Here is a 15,489-nt window from a genome sequence, read left to right on the forward strand (position 1 = left end):
TTTAAGTAGTTAATTCTAAAGTTAAATAAATTTTTAATTTTTATATATAAAAATGTTCTCAACTTTTTAGTATTTAAATTTTATTTATTTGCTTTTAGTTTTATTTTAAAAAGTTTTTATAAAAAAAATCAATATTTTTAGTTGGTTGAAAAGGTCTTTATACAATCAAAATAAAGGTCAAAAGTGAATAAATTATTTTTAAAATTAAATTTAAAAAATTTTAATTTTATAGAGATAAAAAACATATTAAAGACTTAAATTTATTAATAATTTTTTTTGAATCAAGTTAATTTTATATTAATAATTTTTTTTATAAATATAAATATATTAATAATAATAATAATATAAAAGATATTTCAACTCTTACGGGAAACATGCCTAAATCCAATCATAGAAGAGAGATTATAATTTTATTAGTAGTTGATACGATCTATACATGTTTTGTTTACTTGGTCAAGCTATTTGTAACTAATTTATCACACTACTTAGCTGTACCTCATCGAAAATATCCCTTATTTATCTATTAATAATTGCTAACCGTTCCATAAGAAAAAAATTCAAATTCTTTAAAAATTGAGGTTTTTTTATTTATAAATAATTATTTTTAAAAAAAAATTATTTATCAATATATTCTCTTTTCAAAATTATATATTAATTTATCTTATTTTTTATTATAGGAAGAAGTTATCATTTGTAAATGAGACTTTCCGAAATAAGTCAATTTTTACAATTTGTTTTTAAATATAGAAATAACCTTTTAAAAAAGAGATTGTATACATCTATATATTTTTTAAACTTAACGAAAAAAATAATAATTATATAGTTTATTAAAATAGATTGACTAGAGTTGTCTCTAACATTTGAATAATATTTTTGAGTTTGACCAGTTAACCAACATAGTTCGTACTTTTTAGCCACTTTTTCTCGAATGTTCATTTCAGTTCTAATACGTATACTATTTGGACGATATTTTTTAATTATCCGTATTTTAGGATTGTGATACAATGTGTCACCTTCATATAGGGCCAATATCTTTCATTATGTATATGTGAAAATTCTTCTTTGTAGATTTTAAATACATTAACAACCTTGTACACGTCGGGCATGTGCCTTAAATAGTTTTGACGAATACAAGAACATGTAACTATGACATGTAAATAAGGCACAAGTATAGTGTGAAATTTTCTACAATCACACCATTTTCTTTGAAGGTTGTCTTCGAAATGATCAATTGGTCGCACATCTGTTGGATTTACTGTTTCATGCACCATGAAAGAATGACAATGTCGATCAAATCGCATGACTTAGTGAATGTTAGACTTACCAACTTCATATTTAATCTTATGCTTACAATTGTCTGTGTATACTCGTCTAGAAGTTAATAATGCCTAATGTTATTGTCCAATTTCTACATATAAAACTCCAAATCAATGATTAGGAGATTGCATGTACCCTTGAACACTACGTTTATTGAATCAACAATGTTCGTTGTCATGTGTCCCCATCGCCGATCTTGAGAATACGCCATAGTCCATTGTTCTAATGGGTATTATCGATTCATCTTAAAGCCTCTAAGTTTTCCATTCTGATTTTATTGCAGTAATATTTGAATGATGATTTATTTAATGCATATTCTGTTACGAATGAGATAAAAATTATCAAATATTATAAATTGATAAGTGAAAATTATACTAAGAAGAATTAGATCATTACCCATACAGATAATTGTTTATTGAAGTTCCTTGTTCTTGAACTCTTTCATGAAATTTTGTACAACGTGTCAGATGTAATATGCATGTGTTGACCGATGATCATATCAACCATTATTTAGATTATTATAAGCACTTTTAATGGATTTGTATTTATCTGAAATCAAACAAACATTGACTTAAGGTGTGAGGTATCTACTTAGGTTTTTCAAAAAGAAACTCAAAACAACTATTGTCTTACCTTCCACAAATGCATAAGCATGAGAATTGTATTTTTGTTCCCATCAAGTGCAATGGTTAGCATCATAGTTCATTATACTTGTTGTACTACCAAGTTCCATCAACTGAGACGAAAGATTTATAGAAATTGAACCAAATGATGCATGGAGGGAAAACCTATAATAGCTGTTTGAAATTTTTTGAATCCCGTAACAGAGTATAATTAAAATATGTAGGTGATACTTCAATTTCTGCAATAGTTCTTGGAAGAAATTGTTTTCCATTCATTCATTTCTATAGATGATTGTGTAGTTGTGTCGTTTCTGAATATGGGCAATAATCACCTTCACTTTAATTGATGGGTCAACTTTCCAAAGTGACTTTATGATTTCACATATAATGTTAGAGTCAAGCTTGAAATCATCTTGTTACATAAAGAAATATGCACAATTGTGGGGCTGGTTCAAACAACTAATCATTCATTGTTTACTCCTATGACTTAGCGAAGCCCTGCATTTCAACAATCATTATAGTTTCACACATTTAATTACATACCTGTATTGATTAGATTGCATCACATGATAATTGAGTTAATTTTTTATGTGGTAGTTCTCAATTTCTAGTTGATAATCTTGTTTGCTATTAAAATTCATGTCAATCTCAAGAGATGCATCAAAGTGAGGTAGTTCATTAGAAGACATATCAAATTTGGTAGATTGCATAAACTAAGTTTAAGTTACGCATATGAAATGATGAATCGTATGTTGTTGCAATGAGATGGGATTCTGGTTCTAGGTTCAGATGTTTCGACTCGATCAAAGTATGATTCAAATTGATATGGTTCAGGTTGGTAGGATTCATAGTTTTGAAAATAATGAGTGCATTGTGTTTGAAAATGGTATTAAGGGTGATGTATGGTTGAGGATGATGGTTGACCAATATCTAATGATCGTCCTCAAACATGACATATAACTTGATATAACCGAGTTGCGACCACTATTTATAAACATTAAACATAAGTTCAAAATTTAACAATTTATAATGAACTAAACTTTGGCCAAAGGTGAGAGGGTGTCAAAAAATTATATCAGACACCATCTTATTATTTTTTAACTTCAACTTTGATTCAATATTTTTCTTTATGTAAGTAAGGTTACATTCAAAATAAATTTGAATACCTTTTTTTTTCTCAGTTTTGAAATATTTACGAACATATTGTCTTTCACACATTTCTCCATTGTAGTAAACAAGAAAAACTATACTTTTTGTGTGTCATTGATATGATTTAAAAAATTCTGATTAACGGCAAAGAAAATAATAGAAGATAGTTTTGTATTAATAGGATTAGAAAAACATTCACTCTATCATTGTATTAATAGTTATATGCATAAATACAGAGACACATACGACATAATGAATTATCAACTCAGAATATGCACGGTTGACAATGTGTTAAATTGTCATTCCAAATAGCGACTATGTGACATGCAAATAGTCACATATCAATGCTACAATACGTTCAAAATTTTGTAAGTAATATAATATTTTATGTTATATTTTTAATTTATGCTTGTATATTTTAAACTTTGTTATACTATATAATTTAATGTAGATTTCAATATGTCTTTGATTCTTGCAATTATAACATTTTTCAATTTATGTCCTTGTAAATTTTTTTGTTTGGTTCACATCTCTACAGATATAGTCTCATTTTAAAATAGTCCATCGGTCCAACTTTTATTACACCGTTAAGATGAATGCTTTAGCATCCTCTGGTTGGACGACTATACCAGAGGATGATGCAACTAGAAGATTCTAACGGTGTTAGAGTTTTTGTAACATAAAGTTGGACTGAAGGACTGTTTTAAAATGAAACTACATTTGAAGGGATGTGAACCAAACAAAAAACCTTACGAGGATCAAAATAAATAAAAAAGTTATAATTGTAAGGACCAAATATATATTTAAAATTTTAATATATGTTATATACTATTCTCAACTTTTAAAAATTGATTAATTTGCAGTCCTAATTTAAAAAGTTATATTTTTTTTGTTGCGAAAAATTTATATTTTAGAGTCCCTCAAACGTGTAATGTCATAAATTCCATGTTTTATGTATTTAAAGTGAATTCATTCTTTTTAAGGATAAAAAATGTAAGGTCATAAATTTATAGGGACTAAAAACATATTTAACCTATATTACATAGTTTTTTTACAAGATTCATCTCAAAATTTAAGATCACTTAGCCATAAACACATTGCACCAAATTCTTTAATAATTCCATTGTTAAATCAAGTTGGGTTTGGTAACATATCACAAATAGAAAACTATAAAATAGACAATTCACTTATTACGACTTTAGTTGAAAGGTGTAGACCTGAAACCTACATGTTTCATCTTCTAACGAGTGTAAAATAACAATAAAACATATTGCATTGCTAGTTGGCTTACGTGTTGGGGGAAAATAGTTATTGTATCAACTATGGTATCATAGTTGAAAGGTGAAGACCTGAAACTCACATGTTTCATCTTCTAACGGGTGAGTGTAAAATAACAATGAAATATATTGCATTGCTAGTTGGCTTATGTGTCGGGGGAAAAATAGTTACTGTATCAACTATGGTATCATAGGCAAAAAAAATTATATTTGTTAGCAATCATGCCACATGAATCTCAAAGAATGGAGAATTTTATAAAACAAAAATGGTTGAGAGAAACATTTTCAACGCTGACTCTAAAATCCTCAGACGAAGAAATAACTATACATTATAGCATACCTTTTAGGATTGGTCGTCAACATGTTATTGCCTGACAAATCCTAGAACAGAGTACACATTATTTTGTTGCACTTGTTGAAATATTATATCGTACATTTTGAGAATACAATTATAGAGAATTGTGTCGTGCATCTAAACATAGTTTTATGTCGATATGTGAATGTACATGTCTACTTTTAACTTGGACATGATTTCATATGCCATTTATTGCACCAATAAGTAATCTTGAGCTATATTTTTTATTCACAAAAAAGTAAATATTATATTTATAAAACTATTAATTAATTCACTAAGCTAAAATTTCGTTTCGTAGATATAGTGGCAAATGCATGAAATTTGATGATACACCTCATTATCATATTGTTGGATATCGATCAAAAATTGATCGCATGAGCATTAACGATGTAATATATTAAAACAATAATTTATTTCTATTATTTTATTTTTTCTTATACATACATTACTAATAAACCTCTGATATATCAATTTCTCTATAAATCTTATCTACGTCTAACATACAATAATCCAAAAGACAATTGGCGATGAAATGCATCTAGATGTTTGATTTGTTTCTACATAATAGAGATGCATCAAATAGATATAGTGAAACTACAATTTGGACTACCACAAAAAAATACCACATTCACCAAGGAATATGAAAAAATATCATAAGGTAAAGTTGCATAAACAAGTTGAGTATAACTGGATATTATACTATGAAAAAGAAAACAAGGAGTGGAATGAACAAGAGAACCATATTCTTTATGGCTAGCCTTTAACTGTTGAATTTAAACCAAGTTATGAATACATGGTTTAGTTTTGAAAAATTTCAAATTATTTGTTTATGTAGAAAACTAATTGACTGATCTTCATGTCAATCCACCCCGACCTCCACCACAATCTATCCAACATTTTTTCGAGGAACCAATGCCCAATACAACACAACAAAATCAATATTATATACCAACACTGTCTGACACTCAACTGCATCTTCATATTTATTTCCACACACCATATCAATCATGGGAGTTCACCTTGGGGAACAAATTAATTTTAACAACCAACAACCACAATAAGAAGACAACTATTGACTATCATTTGCTTCAAGCAAAGAGAAATTGTTGTATAACACGTTCAATACTCGTTAACTAACTAGTTACTTATTAATATCTATCAATAAATCTTCCAAATTCCAAACTTTCGAAATACATATACTCCGTTAAATCAAATATCTAACTGAACTCAAGGTGGAAGTAGTTTTTCGATATATTTTCCTCTAGACATTAATTCAAAAGACGACTTCTATATTAAAAAAATAAATAAACAAGTACTAAGTTACCATTGCAAAAGTGGATTTCTTTTATAAATGACAACTTCCTACTATACAAAAAAAAAAAAGAGAAAATTTTTATATAATTTTAAAAAAATATATTAGTAAATAATTTTTAAAAATTAATTGTTTAAAAAAAACCCTAAAAAATCTAGTCTAAGGCTAATTTTGTAAACACCCATGATGCTTAATTTATTGAATTGCCTTTTACGGATTGTAAAATTGTAAGGACTTACCAACAATCCAAAGGAAATAATACCTTAAAAATAGTGTACTACAAATAAGAGATTGAAACATTGACATCAGTGAAAATCACATCCACAAAAATTTATGTCATACAAAAGGATTCGACTATAAAATTAGTGTTATGATACACACACAAATTTTATATTATTAAAAATCAAGACATATAGTAATTTTAGAAATATCTGCTCTCCTAAACTCAACTAAAACATCTTCTAGAAAAGATAAAACTGAAAGTATATATCTAAGACAATACCTCTGAAAATGTAGTATCATAGCCTTAAGGTGGAAACACTTACCTTGTTTGCGACCAAAAAGTTGAAAAAAAACCAAACTTTTAATTAAACCAGTGTATGATTCAGAAATCAAGATCACCTGAATCATTGGTTCAACAAAATCAGGTGTTGGCTGATTTTACAAGGACAAATGCACATGAATTAAATTTGTATTAAATGTCAATAATATGATTTTTATTTATTTAAACATTCTACGTATGAAACAAGTCAAACTAAATCTAGTTCAGCTTCTCTTAACATTATTTTAATAAATTAATTACAAATATCTCATACAAAAACATGATATTTTAAAATGTAAAAATAAGAAAAACTTCCTCGTTACTTCCTCCCATTATCCTAATAAAGTTCAAACTATGTAACTTTTATCGTGTAGTTATTGAAAATGGATCAAGTATAGTGGGATTCATAATCCAACGGTTCAAATATTAAAACAAATTTTTAAGATTAATGATTAAAAAAATAAATTTTTAAGATAAAATAAATTTTTAAATTAAAATAAATTCTAATAGAGAAAAAGCAAATATATATGAAAATCAATTTTATACTTGTAGAATTAATTTTGACTCATTCTTCTTCACATTGTTAAAAAATCAAACATAGTTAGAAATCAAAACACAAAAGCCTATATATAGATGGATTAATCCCTTGCTCTATGCATCATTCACAACATAACTTGATCACCCAAAACAAATTCACAACATTACAACCATGACCAACTCACATAACCCTTTAGTTGTTTTCCTTTTAACCTTTATCTTTTCCCTCTTGTTAATCACCAATGTCAAATCAGAATCATTTTCTTTCGAATTCCCTGACTTTGACACCGACAGTGAAAGCATCCTCGTGGACGGGGATGCTAACACAACTGATGGAGTACTACAATTGACGAAAAAAGACCAACTTGGAAAACCATTTCCACATAGTGTTGGTCTTTCTGTATTCTTCGGAGTTATTCATCTATCTGATAAACAAAGTGGTAAAGTTGCTGACTTTACCACCGAGTTTTCTTTTGTTGTGAACCCAAAAGGTTCAGAACTTCACGGAGATGGATTCACTTTCTTTATTGCATCAGTCGGTTTTGAATTCCCAGAGAATTCAACCGATGGTGGATTCCTTGGACTTTTCGATAAAGAAACCGCCTTCAATACCTCTAAAAACTCGATCGTTGCGGTTGAGTTTGATAGTTTTACAAACGAATGGGACCCTCGTTACCCCGAAAACTCTCCTCATATAGGAATTGACATCAACACGATTGAGTCTTCCGTCGTTGTTCCATGGACGATCGATCAACAGCCAGAAGGATCGATCGGAAAAGCGGGCATAACTTATGGTAGCAACTCAAAAGAATTGAGTGTGATTGTAACTTATGAAAATAGTCCTGGAAAAGTTGAGACTTCAACTTTATCATATCCTATTGATTTTGCAAATGTTCTTTCAGAATGGGTGGTTATTGGTTTCTCAGGTTCCACGGGTGAAATTGCTGAAACACATGACATTCTTTCATGGTCTTTCACTTCGTCCTTGTAGAGAGCATTTCAGCATGGAGAAAATAAATTTACAAATTGCATGTTGAGAGAATTATATAATATTGCTCTTTTATTTTGTTATTGTTGTAATGGTTCTGTTTCCTAATAATGTTATACAAAAGTTGTTATGATATATATGAAGCATTTATCCAATAATAACACTTCACTTGATCTATGGTTAATTTCATAAATATATATCTGTTTATACCTAGGCTTTTGGCATATTAAACATTCTTTTTAGTAATTAAAATGAATTTATTGAAAATTTGGTGGCTAAATTAATTTGAGCACAAGATGTGCTAAAGTTTAGCATAACATGTTGTCCAAAGATATGCACTGAATGTCAATGTGATCTAATATAATTGAATATAGTTAAAATTATATTAAGGTAGTTAAAAGTTAGTTATAATCTAATGAAATATAGTTATATTAGTTATCTTATAGATAAAATAGAAAAGTGTGTCTTAATTTTTCATATTATCAATTTCAATTTAATATTTCTCTTAATTGTTTTTTTTTTAGATCGATTCTTAACAAAATTCCCTAGTCTCTCATATGAATGTATGATCTTGCAATTAGAGTAAATAAATGAGAAGAGAGGGTGATAATCACCAAACAAACCTAAAAAATAACTAAAATTAGGGGGAACACAGGATCTATGAACGTAGAGAATTCATTTCTTGAAACATAATATGCAAATCCTCTAAGTTGACCTGTGCTAAATTTTCAACACCACCAATAGTTTGTTGTTATTAGCTACAATTTGAACTTTGAATTTCCTTCTTGTATCATTTCAACTATTTTAGTTACATTTTGGAGATTGTGATGCTGACAATATTAATTTGAAAAAAAATAAATAATATCGCATTGAATAAACAGTATATCACCATTTAATTTATGATTAGTTAATATACTAACGTTAATTAAATTCCTAAAAAATTAATATGAAATTTGTTATATTATAGTAAGTTGTTTCATAAATATAACTCAGATAATGAATAAGTGAAGAATATTTTATATAAATTTTGTTACTAATTAAACTCTTCTGAAACAATATACTACCTCAACTTTTTGTATAAGACCATCATGTGGTTTTTTTCTTGTTCTTTTATAACACATCTTTTAATTTTTCAATTTATATTAATTATTGCTTTATTAACATAACCTTAAGTAAAACCATTCAAGTAGCCGACCAATTTAATACTCCAACAAACTTTTTAATTTCTTTAATTTAGTCAACATATTTTATATATAGGAACAAATATAGTATTAAATTTTTACTCTCCATGTAGATTTCAAAAGTGGAAAAAGAAGGATATTTGTTGTAATGGGAAGTGATACTCTCAATGATTTTGCAAAGAATTTTTAACCAAACAATATATATATCCTCGTGAGCATATCCCTCAACAATTAAACCCCCTTCTCCTAGTATATACCATCATCGTTTTCAAAAGAGACAATATTCAAACTTCTTTAAATCAACGTATACTTTGGACTTAGGTTTTTTCACCTTAAATTAGTTGGCAAATGGCACCACACATACTATGCAAGTTTCATGTCTCATTCATTTCGGCAATTTATTCTACTTTATTATTTTCCTAACGGCCAACACAACACAACACTATAAATAACTAACATTCTCCCTTAGTTTCTTGCATCACAAAATGGCTTTCTCCAACTCAATTACTTTCCTCTTCATTACTTTCCTCTTCCTAAAATACCCCAATGTCAATTCACAATCACAGGTGTCAGGATTAGAAACTTTTACTTTCACCATAAATCAATTCAAGAGAGCAAATCCCAACATAGTTTTCGAGGGTGATGCCTCAGTCTCTGGTGGCATTCTAAAACTAACAAAAACCGATCAATTAGGTAAACCACTCTCAAAAAGCGTTGGACGTGCAATCCATCTCACACCGATTCACATATGGGACAAAATCAATGGAGAATTAGCAGATTTCTCCACTACTTTTATCTTTGCGGTGAACACGAACGGTTCACAACTTCATGGAGATGGGTTTACTTTCTTTTTGGGACCAATTGATTTTGACTTACCCAAAAATTCAAGTGGAGGGTATCTTGGTCTTTTCAACCCAGAAACCGCACTTATCCCATCCGAAAACCCAATACTAGCTATTGAATTTGATAGTTTTACAAATGAGTGGGACCCAACTGCGCCGTTTCAATCACCTCACATTGGAATTGATGTTGGTTCTATTGATTCAGTTGCAACTACCGATTGGCCTATTGATTTTGTACAAAGAAATGCTATAGGAGAAGCTAGTATAAACTATAACTCTGAATCTAAAAGATTAAGTGTATTTGTGGCTTATCCAGGGAGTGGGAGGAATGTTACTGGGGTCTCCTCTATTGTTGATTTGAGGAGTGTTCTTCCTGAATGGGTTAGGGTTGGTTTCACTGCTGCTACTGGAGAATTGGTTGAAACACATGATATCATTAGTTGGTCTTTTGAATCAGCTTTGTAATCAACAATTAAGAATTTGGATTCTATGCATTCAAGGATTATCAAAATTTCAAAGTCGAAACTCCGTAGATCGTTCGATTGTGATCAGACAATTAAAAAAAATACATATTTTATTTTATAATTAAAAATATTGAAATTTCTACCTCTTGGAGTTTGGGGAGTTTAATTACTTTACTTTCAATAAAAACATGTTTCTTTGTTGAGGAATGTCAAAAGATATATATGATATGATGGTTTTCTTTCATTAATAAATATATAAATTCTAATAGTACTCTTTGATTTCATTACTCTTTGTTCATTGAAAATTTCTCAATGAAAAACTAATTTAAAGCAATGTTTCATTATGGTGGCAATTGTGGCTAACTTTACGTAAAACTTTTCCACCCTTACATCGTGGGTGAGTTTATACCAACTAAGGCATCAATTCTTATACTTGTATATGAGATTATGTTGGTGTTTCAAATTTTTGTGTGGTGAGTTTTTGCTTAACGTTTAAAAGTGGTGGGTGTTTGTACAAATATTCATGACTTTTTTGGTTGAATATGTTTGTTAAGTATGATCATTATGCCAACATGTCGACATTCTTTTTTTGGTGAAACATGTCAACATATTTTTCTTAGGATGGGCCTTCATTTTGAGCTTTTAGTTTTATTTTTAGGTAATTGACATATTGATATGGTTGATAGCTTTGTTTACCACCAAATATTCATTCTAAAAAAAAAAAAGGAGAATTTGATTTTTTTTTTTAATTCAAAATAACTCATCTATATCGTTTTTCTTCTACCATTTTATCTAATTAAGTAATTTTTAAATAAATTTAATTTTCTTCATGTTTTTCTAATATTTCTTTATCTGAGCGTGACGTCGTTTTATTCACCAAAATGGTTCGACGTTGTTTGATTTTTTCGTTTTGTTGCATTGTAAATCTTGCACTACTAGAAAAATAGCATTTAGCGTCGGCTCCAAGCCGACGCTAACGTCGATTTAGCGTCGGGGTCGGGCCTAGGCTAAAACGATCGGAGTTTATTCTTAGCGTCAGATAAATACCATCCGACGCTACACCGATGCTATTGTAAATTTGAAACATCCGACGCTAAAAATATTAGCTTTCACGTCAGCTGGGCGGAAAACAGTTGCGTCGGAGGACCGACGCTAAGGTCAACAAACAGTAGTCACCAAAATTTGTAAAAGTAAAAGTCAACCGAATTGATAAATTAGCGTCGGGTTGACCGACGCTAAGTTCAAATTTATTTAATTTTTAATTTTTAATTTTTAATTTTTAATTTTTAATTTTTAATTTTTAATTTTTAATTTTTAATTTTTAATTTTTAATTTTTAATTTTTAATTTTTAATTTTTAATTTTTAATTTTTAATTTTTAATTTTTAATTTTTAATTTTTAATTTTTAATTTTTAATTTTTAATTTTTAATTTTTAATTTTTAATTTTTAATTTTTAATTTTTAATTTTTAATTTTTAATTTTTAATTTTTAATTTTTAATTTTTAATTTTTAATTTTTAATTTTTAATTTTTAATTTTTAATTTTTAATTTTTAATTTTTAATTTTTAATTTTTAATTTTTAATTTTTAATTTTTAATTTTTAATTTTTAATTTTTAATTTTATAGTCCCTGCTTTGCTGAATTTCATTTTTTTAATAATATAATTGATTGCTAATAAACATTAAAAGTAATTCATTGACATTATAACAAACGCACAAAGTATTAAATAACATAATAAAATATCATGTGTTCTGAAACTATAAAATAACAAATAGTATCGAATAACAACTTTAACAAAGTTACCTAATACATAATCGTCAACCAATTACTACAAAAAGTAAGCATAACTATGACATTAAGGTTCGTCAAGCGACACGTCGTCCAAATTATGATCGTAATGAGGATGCGAAGGAGGATGACTTGCAGTAGATGATCCACCAGCTGATTGACGGTGCAAAGCGTCAATTTTATCTCCAAAAAATTGCTTTAATGCATCAAAATCATTCTCTAACTTCTTTGAACGCTCCCTAGCCTCTTCGGCGACCTTGGTAGCCACTTGAGCTTGGGCCAGTGCATCCTGAGCAATTTGTTCAGCTCTAATTCTAGCTGCCCTCTCCGCTTCTAAAGACATCTCAGTCATAGAATTAGAAGGATTCTGAGAATGTTGTGTAAGCGATACACACCCCTGTCGGACGTTAATGGACAAGTCTCCCGTACCATAAACTCGACCACGAGTGCGACCCCCTGCAGATTCAGTCAATAACTTAATTATTGTCCCTCCATCTACCTCTTTACCACTTTTCGTCACTTGTTTCACCAATTTGTGTTTGTACTTCCTCCAAATTTTTTTTAAATGTTCCCTGATAAATGGAATAAATTAATAACGTAATATATGATCAAATTTCTAAAATAAATTAAACAAACAAGTGTATAATAAAGGGATTGTTCTTCTAGGTATAAATGACATCATATTATTTTTTGGTTGATTTGTAATATAAAGAATTTGCATAAAGAATTTACATAAATAAAGAACCTACATAGGTAGATTCTTCGCGACTATCAACCCAAGCGCCATTTTTTCTCTTGTGGGTTGTCAAAAGTAACTCAGCTGGAAGTAAATCTCTTTGAAGGTTATTGCTCTACAAATAAAATCAAGATTATTGGATCACAACTCAGAATTAGAAATCATAACATTAAATTGTATTAATTTTAAGTAAATGTAAATTTAATATATACGAACTCAATCGCAACATCAATATGAGCCTTGCGGCCTGAGGTGTGGACAGCCCCGCCTCTTGTTGAAGCTTGATTAGTCTTATTTTGGTTGGAGATGTTCTTGAATGATGTACCTTCCGAATATGCTTGAAGACCAGCCCAAGCTTCCTCACCTATCCAACTAGGTTGAGTTCCCTTTTTTCCTCACCTTTGTAAGCATATCTGATAGTCTTTTAGCGGCCTTTTGTTCAAACAGACGTTTCACAATATCATTATGACAAGGATCCCACGATACCTTCTCTTGGGAATAACAAAAACTATATATGTACTAACTACTATCAACAAAACAGATTACACAATTCTCCCTATATATGCTAGAAAAATGAATTGAACATATAATTCTACCTAGCGTCGGAGTCGGGGGCCGATGCTAAAATCGGCAGCTAAAATGCAATTTTCTAATAGTGTTGTTCAGATTCATGAATTAACTTTGATTCAATACAAACGTATTCAAGCAATGATTGGAGAAAAAAGTATTTTGATAATTTTAATTTAGTCAAACATATATGCATTTTGTTGTTTATGCTATTAACATTAGTGCTATAAGCTTGTTTGTAAATTCATCTTTTTATTTTATTTTAGTAAATATGTATTATTTTTTAATAAAAAAAGTATGATTATTATATGCATGATGTGAATATGTGTGATAATGATTGATATTCATCAAGGAGATTTATTTATTTATTTCAATATCTAATGTTAATAATTAATTTTGTTAGTATTTTATTAAAAGTGTATATTAAATTCTCAACATCCCTATCCCTCCACCTCTAAATTCTTAATTCAGCTATCAAACCAACTTTAAATTCACTAAGAGTATCTTCAACGGTAAACTCAACACAGTGTTCATTAGATGGGGTCTACTGTACCACATCATTTTGGAGCAACTCATCCCTTTCTACTCAAATGGTGAACTCAACATGAGTTCATTAAATAGGACCCACTAACTATTATAAATTTATTATTATTAATAAGTTAATAAAAAATGTAACGATATTAATTTTATTATTATTAAATTGTGAAAGTATCGTTCCTTCGTGAGAGTACCGTGATGACAGTGTGGCACAACTTCAATCATGAACTCACCAAAAACTGAAAATCACGTAATTACACGCTAGTAGACGAATTCATTTGACTACCATTGGAGATGCTCTAAGAGAGGGCATCAAAGAGTTATTAAAGGGTTTGGATTTTGTTTTCTAAATCAAGGGATTTAGAATGTGGATAAATAATTGTGGTGGTTGGTGTTGTTTGCATTTAATGCAAACATTTGGTAATGTGTCTCAGAAAGTTAAGTAATAATACAAATAAGTAAAAATCGTCTTGAATTGTTATTAATTAGTTATGGGGCAAAATCTTAGAATTTATGTAAAAAAAATTATAATTGATTTATAATATCAAATAAACGTAACATTAAATTAAGAGAAAAATAATTAAAGAATCTAAATCACTTCATTTTTACTATGTAATTATTGATTTACTATAATTTAACAATCTAACTTATTTGATTACGTCAAATTAATAAATTAGGCTAAGATCAATTTCTTTGCTCAAAATACCTTTTTATAACAACAAACTTAAATTTCTTAGGTGATCGTGTTTGTTACTCAAAGCGTGTACTAAAATATATTTTCTCATTAAATATCATTGTCTGAACCTTACTTCACTAATTTTTTGTGTTACATTTTTTTTTCTCAAAATGTATTTTTTTATGTTAATCATATGTTGTGACACAATATATATGAGCGTCAAGAGGTTAAAACTACTATGATGTCTTCACATGTAAGACAAGGGCAACTAGAGATCAAGTCGATGATGTAACAAAAAATCTCTTTAAAGATCAAAAAGAAAATCACTACTATTTATTCGAAGTGGTGCACATTTTTTATCCATGAATAAAAGACTCGTGTTTGTAAGGAGGTGAAAGAAATAGAAAGAAAAAAAATTTAAGTTGATTGAGAAAATTGAAGAAAAAAGTATCAAAATGAAGAAAATGTTCATTCAACAAATGTGTTCATCACATTTCATATTTTAAATAGTGTATAAATTTAAAGTCGGGATTATTGACCCACACTCTTTGATTCAAAAGACGGGATGACTGACCCGCACACTATAATATAAACAACA

General features: G+C 28.8%; 2 protein-coding genes across 2 annotated transcripts; both read left to right on the top strand.

Annotated features, from left to right (window-relative positions):
* Window positions 1-7,237: 7,237 nt before the first annotated feature.
* LOC101492826 (lectin 5-like) lies at window positions 7,238-8,268 on the top strand. Its single transcript, XM_004512531.3, has one exon. It carries the CDS (start codon window positions 7,284-7,286, stop codon window positions 8,100-8,102), a length of 819 nt encoding a protein of 272 aa, XP_004512588.1. The 5' UTR covers window positions 7,238-7,283; the 3' UTR covers window positions 8,103-8,268.
* Window positions 8,269-9,761: 1,493 nt separating this feature from the next.
* LOC101509372 (lectin 9-like) lies at window positions 9,762-10,870 on the top strand. Its single transcript, XM_004512500.4, has one exon. It carries the CDS (start codon window positions 9,766-9,768, stop codon window positions 10,585-10,587), a length of 822 nt encoding a protein of 273 aa, XP_004512557.1. The 5' UTR covers window positions 9,762-9,765; the 3' UTR covers window positions 10,588-10,870.
* The last annotated feature ends 4,619 nt before the right edge of the window (window positions 10,871-15,489 follow it).

This window comes from Cicer arietinum, chromosome 8, assembly GCF_000331145.2.
Source record: "Cicer arietinum cultivar CDC Frontier isolate Library 1 chromosome 8, Cicar.CDCFrontier_v2.0, whole genome shotgun sequence".
Taxonomy (NCBI): Eukaryota; Viridiplantae; Streptophyta; class Magnoliopsida; order Fabales; family Fabaceae; genus Cicer; species Cicer arietinum.

Coding starts and splice junctions, on each gene's coding strand:
- LOC101492826 (XM_004512531.3), top strand. CDS start 7,284: ATGACCAACTCACATAACCCTTTAGTTGTTTTCCTTTTAACCTTTATC.
- LOC101509372 (XM_004512500.4), top strand. CDS start 9,766: ATGGCTTTCTCCAACTCAATTACTTTCCTCTTCATTACTTTCCTCTTC.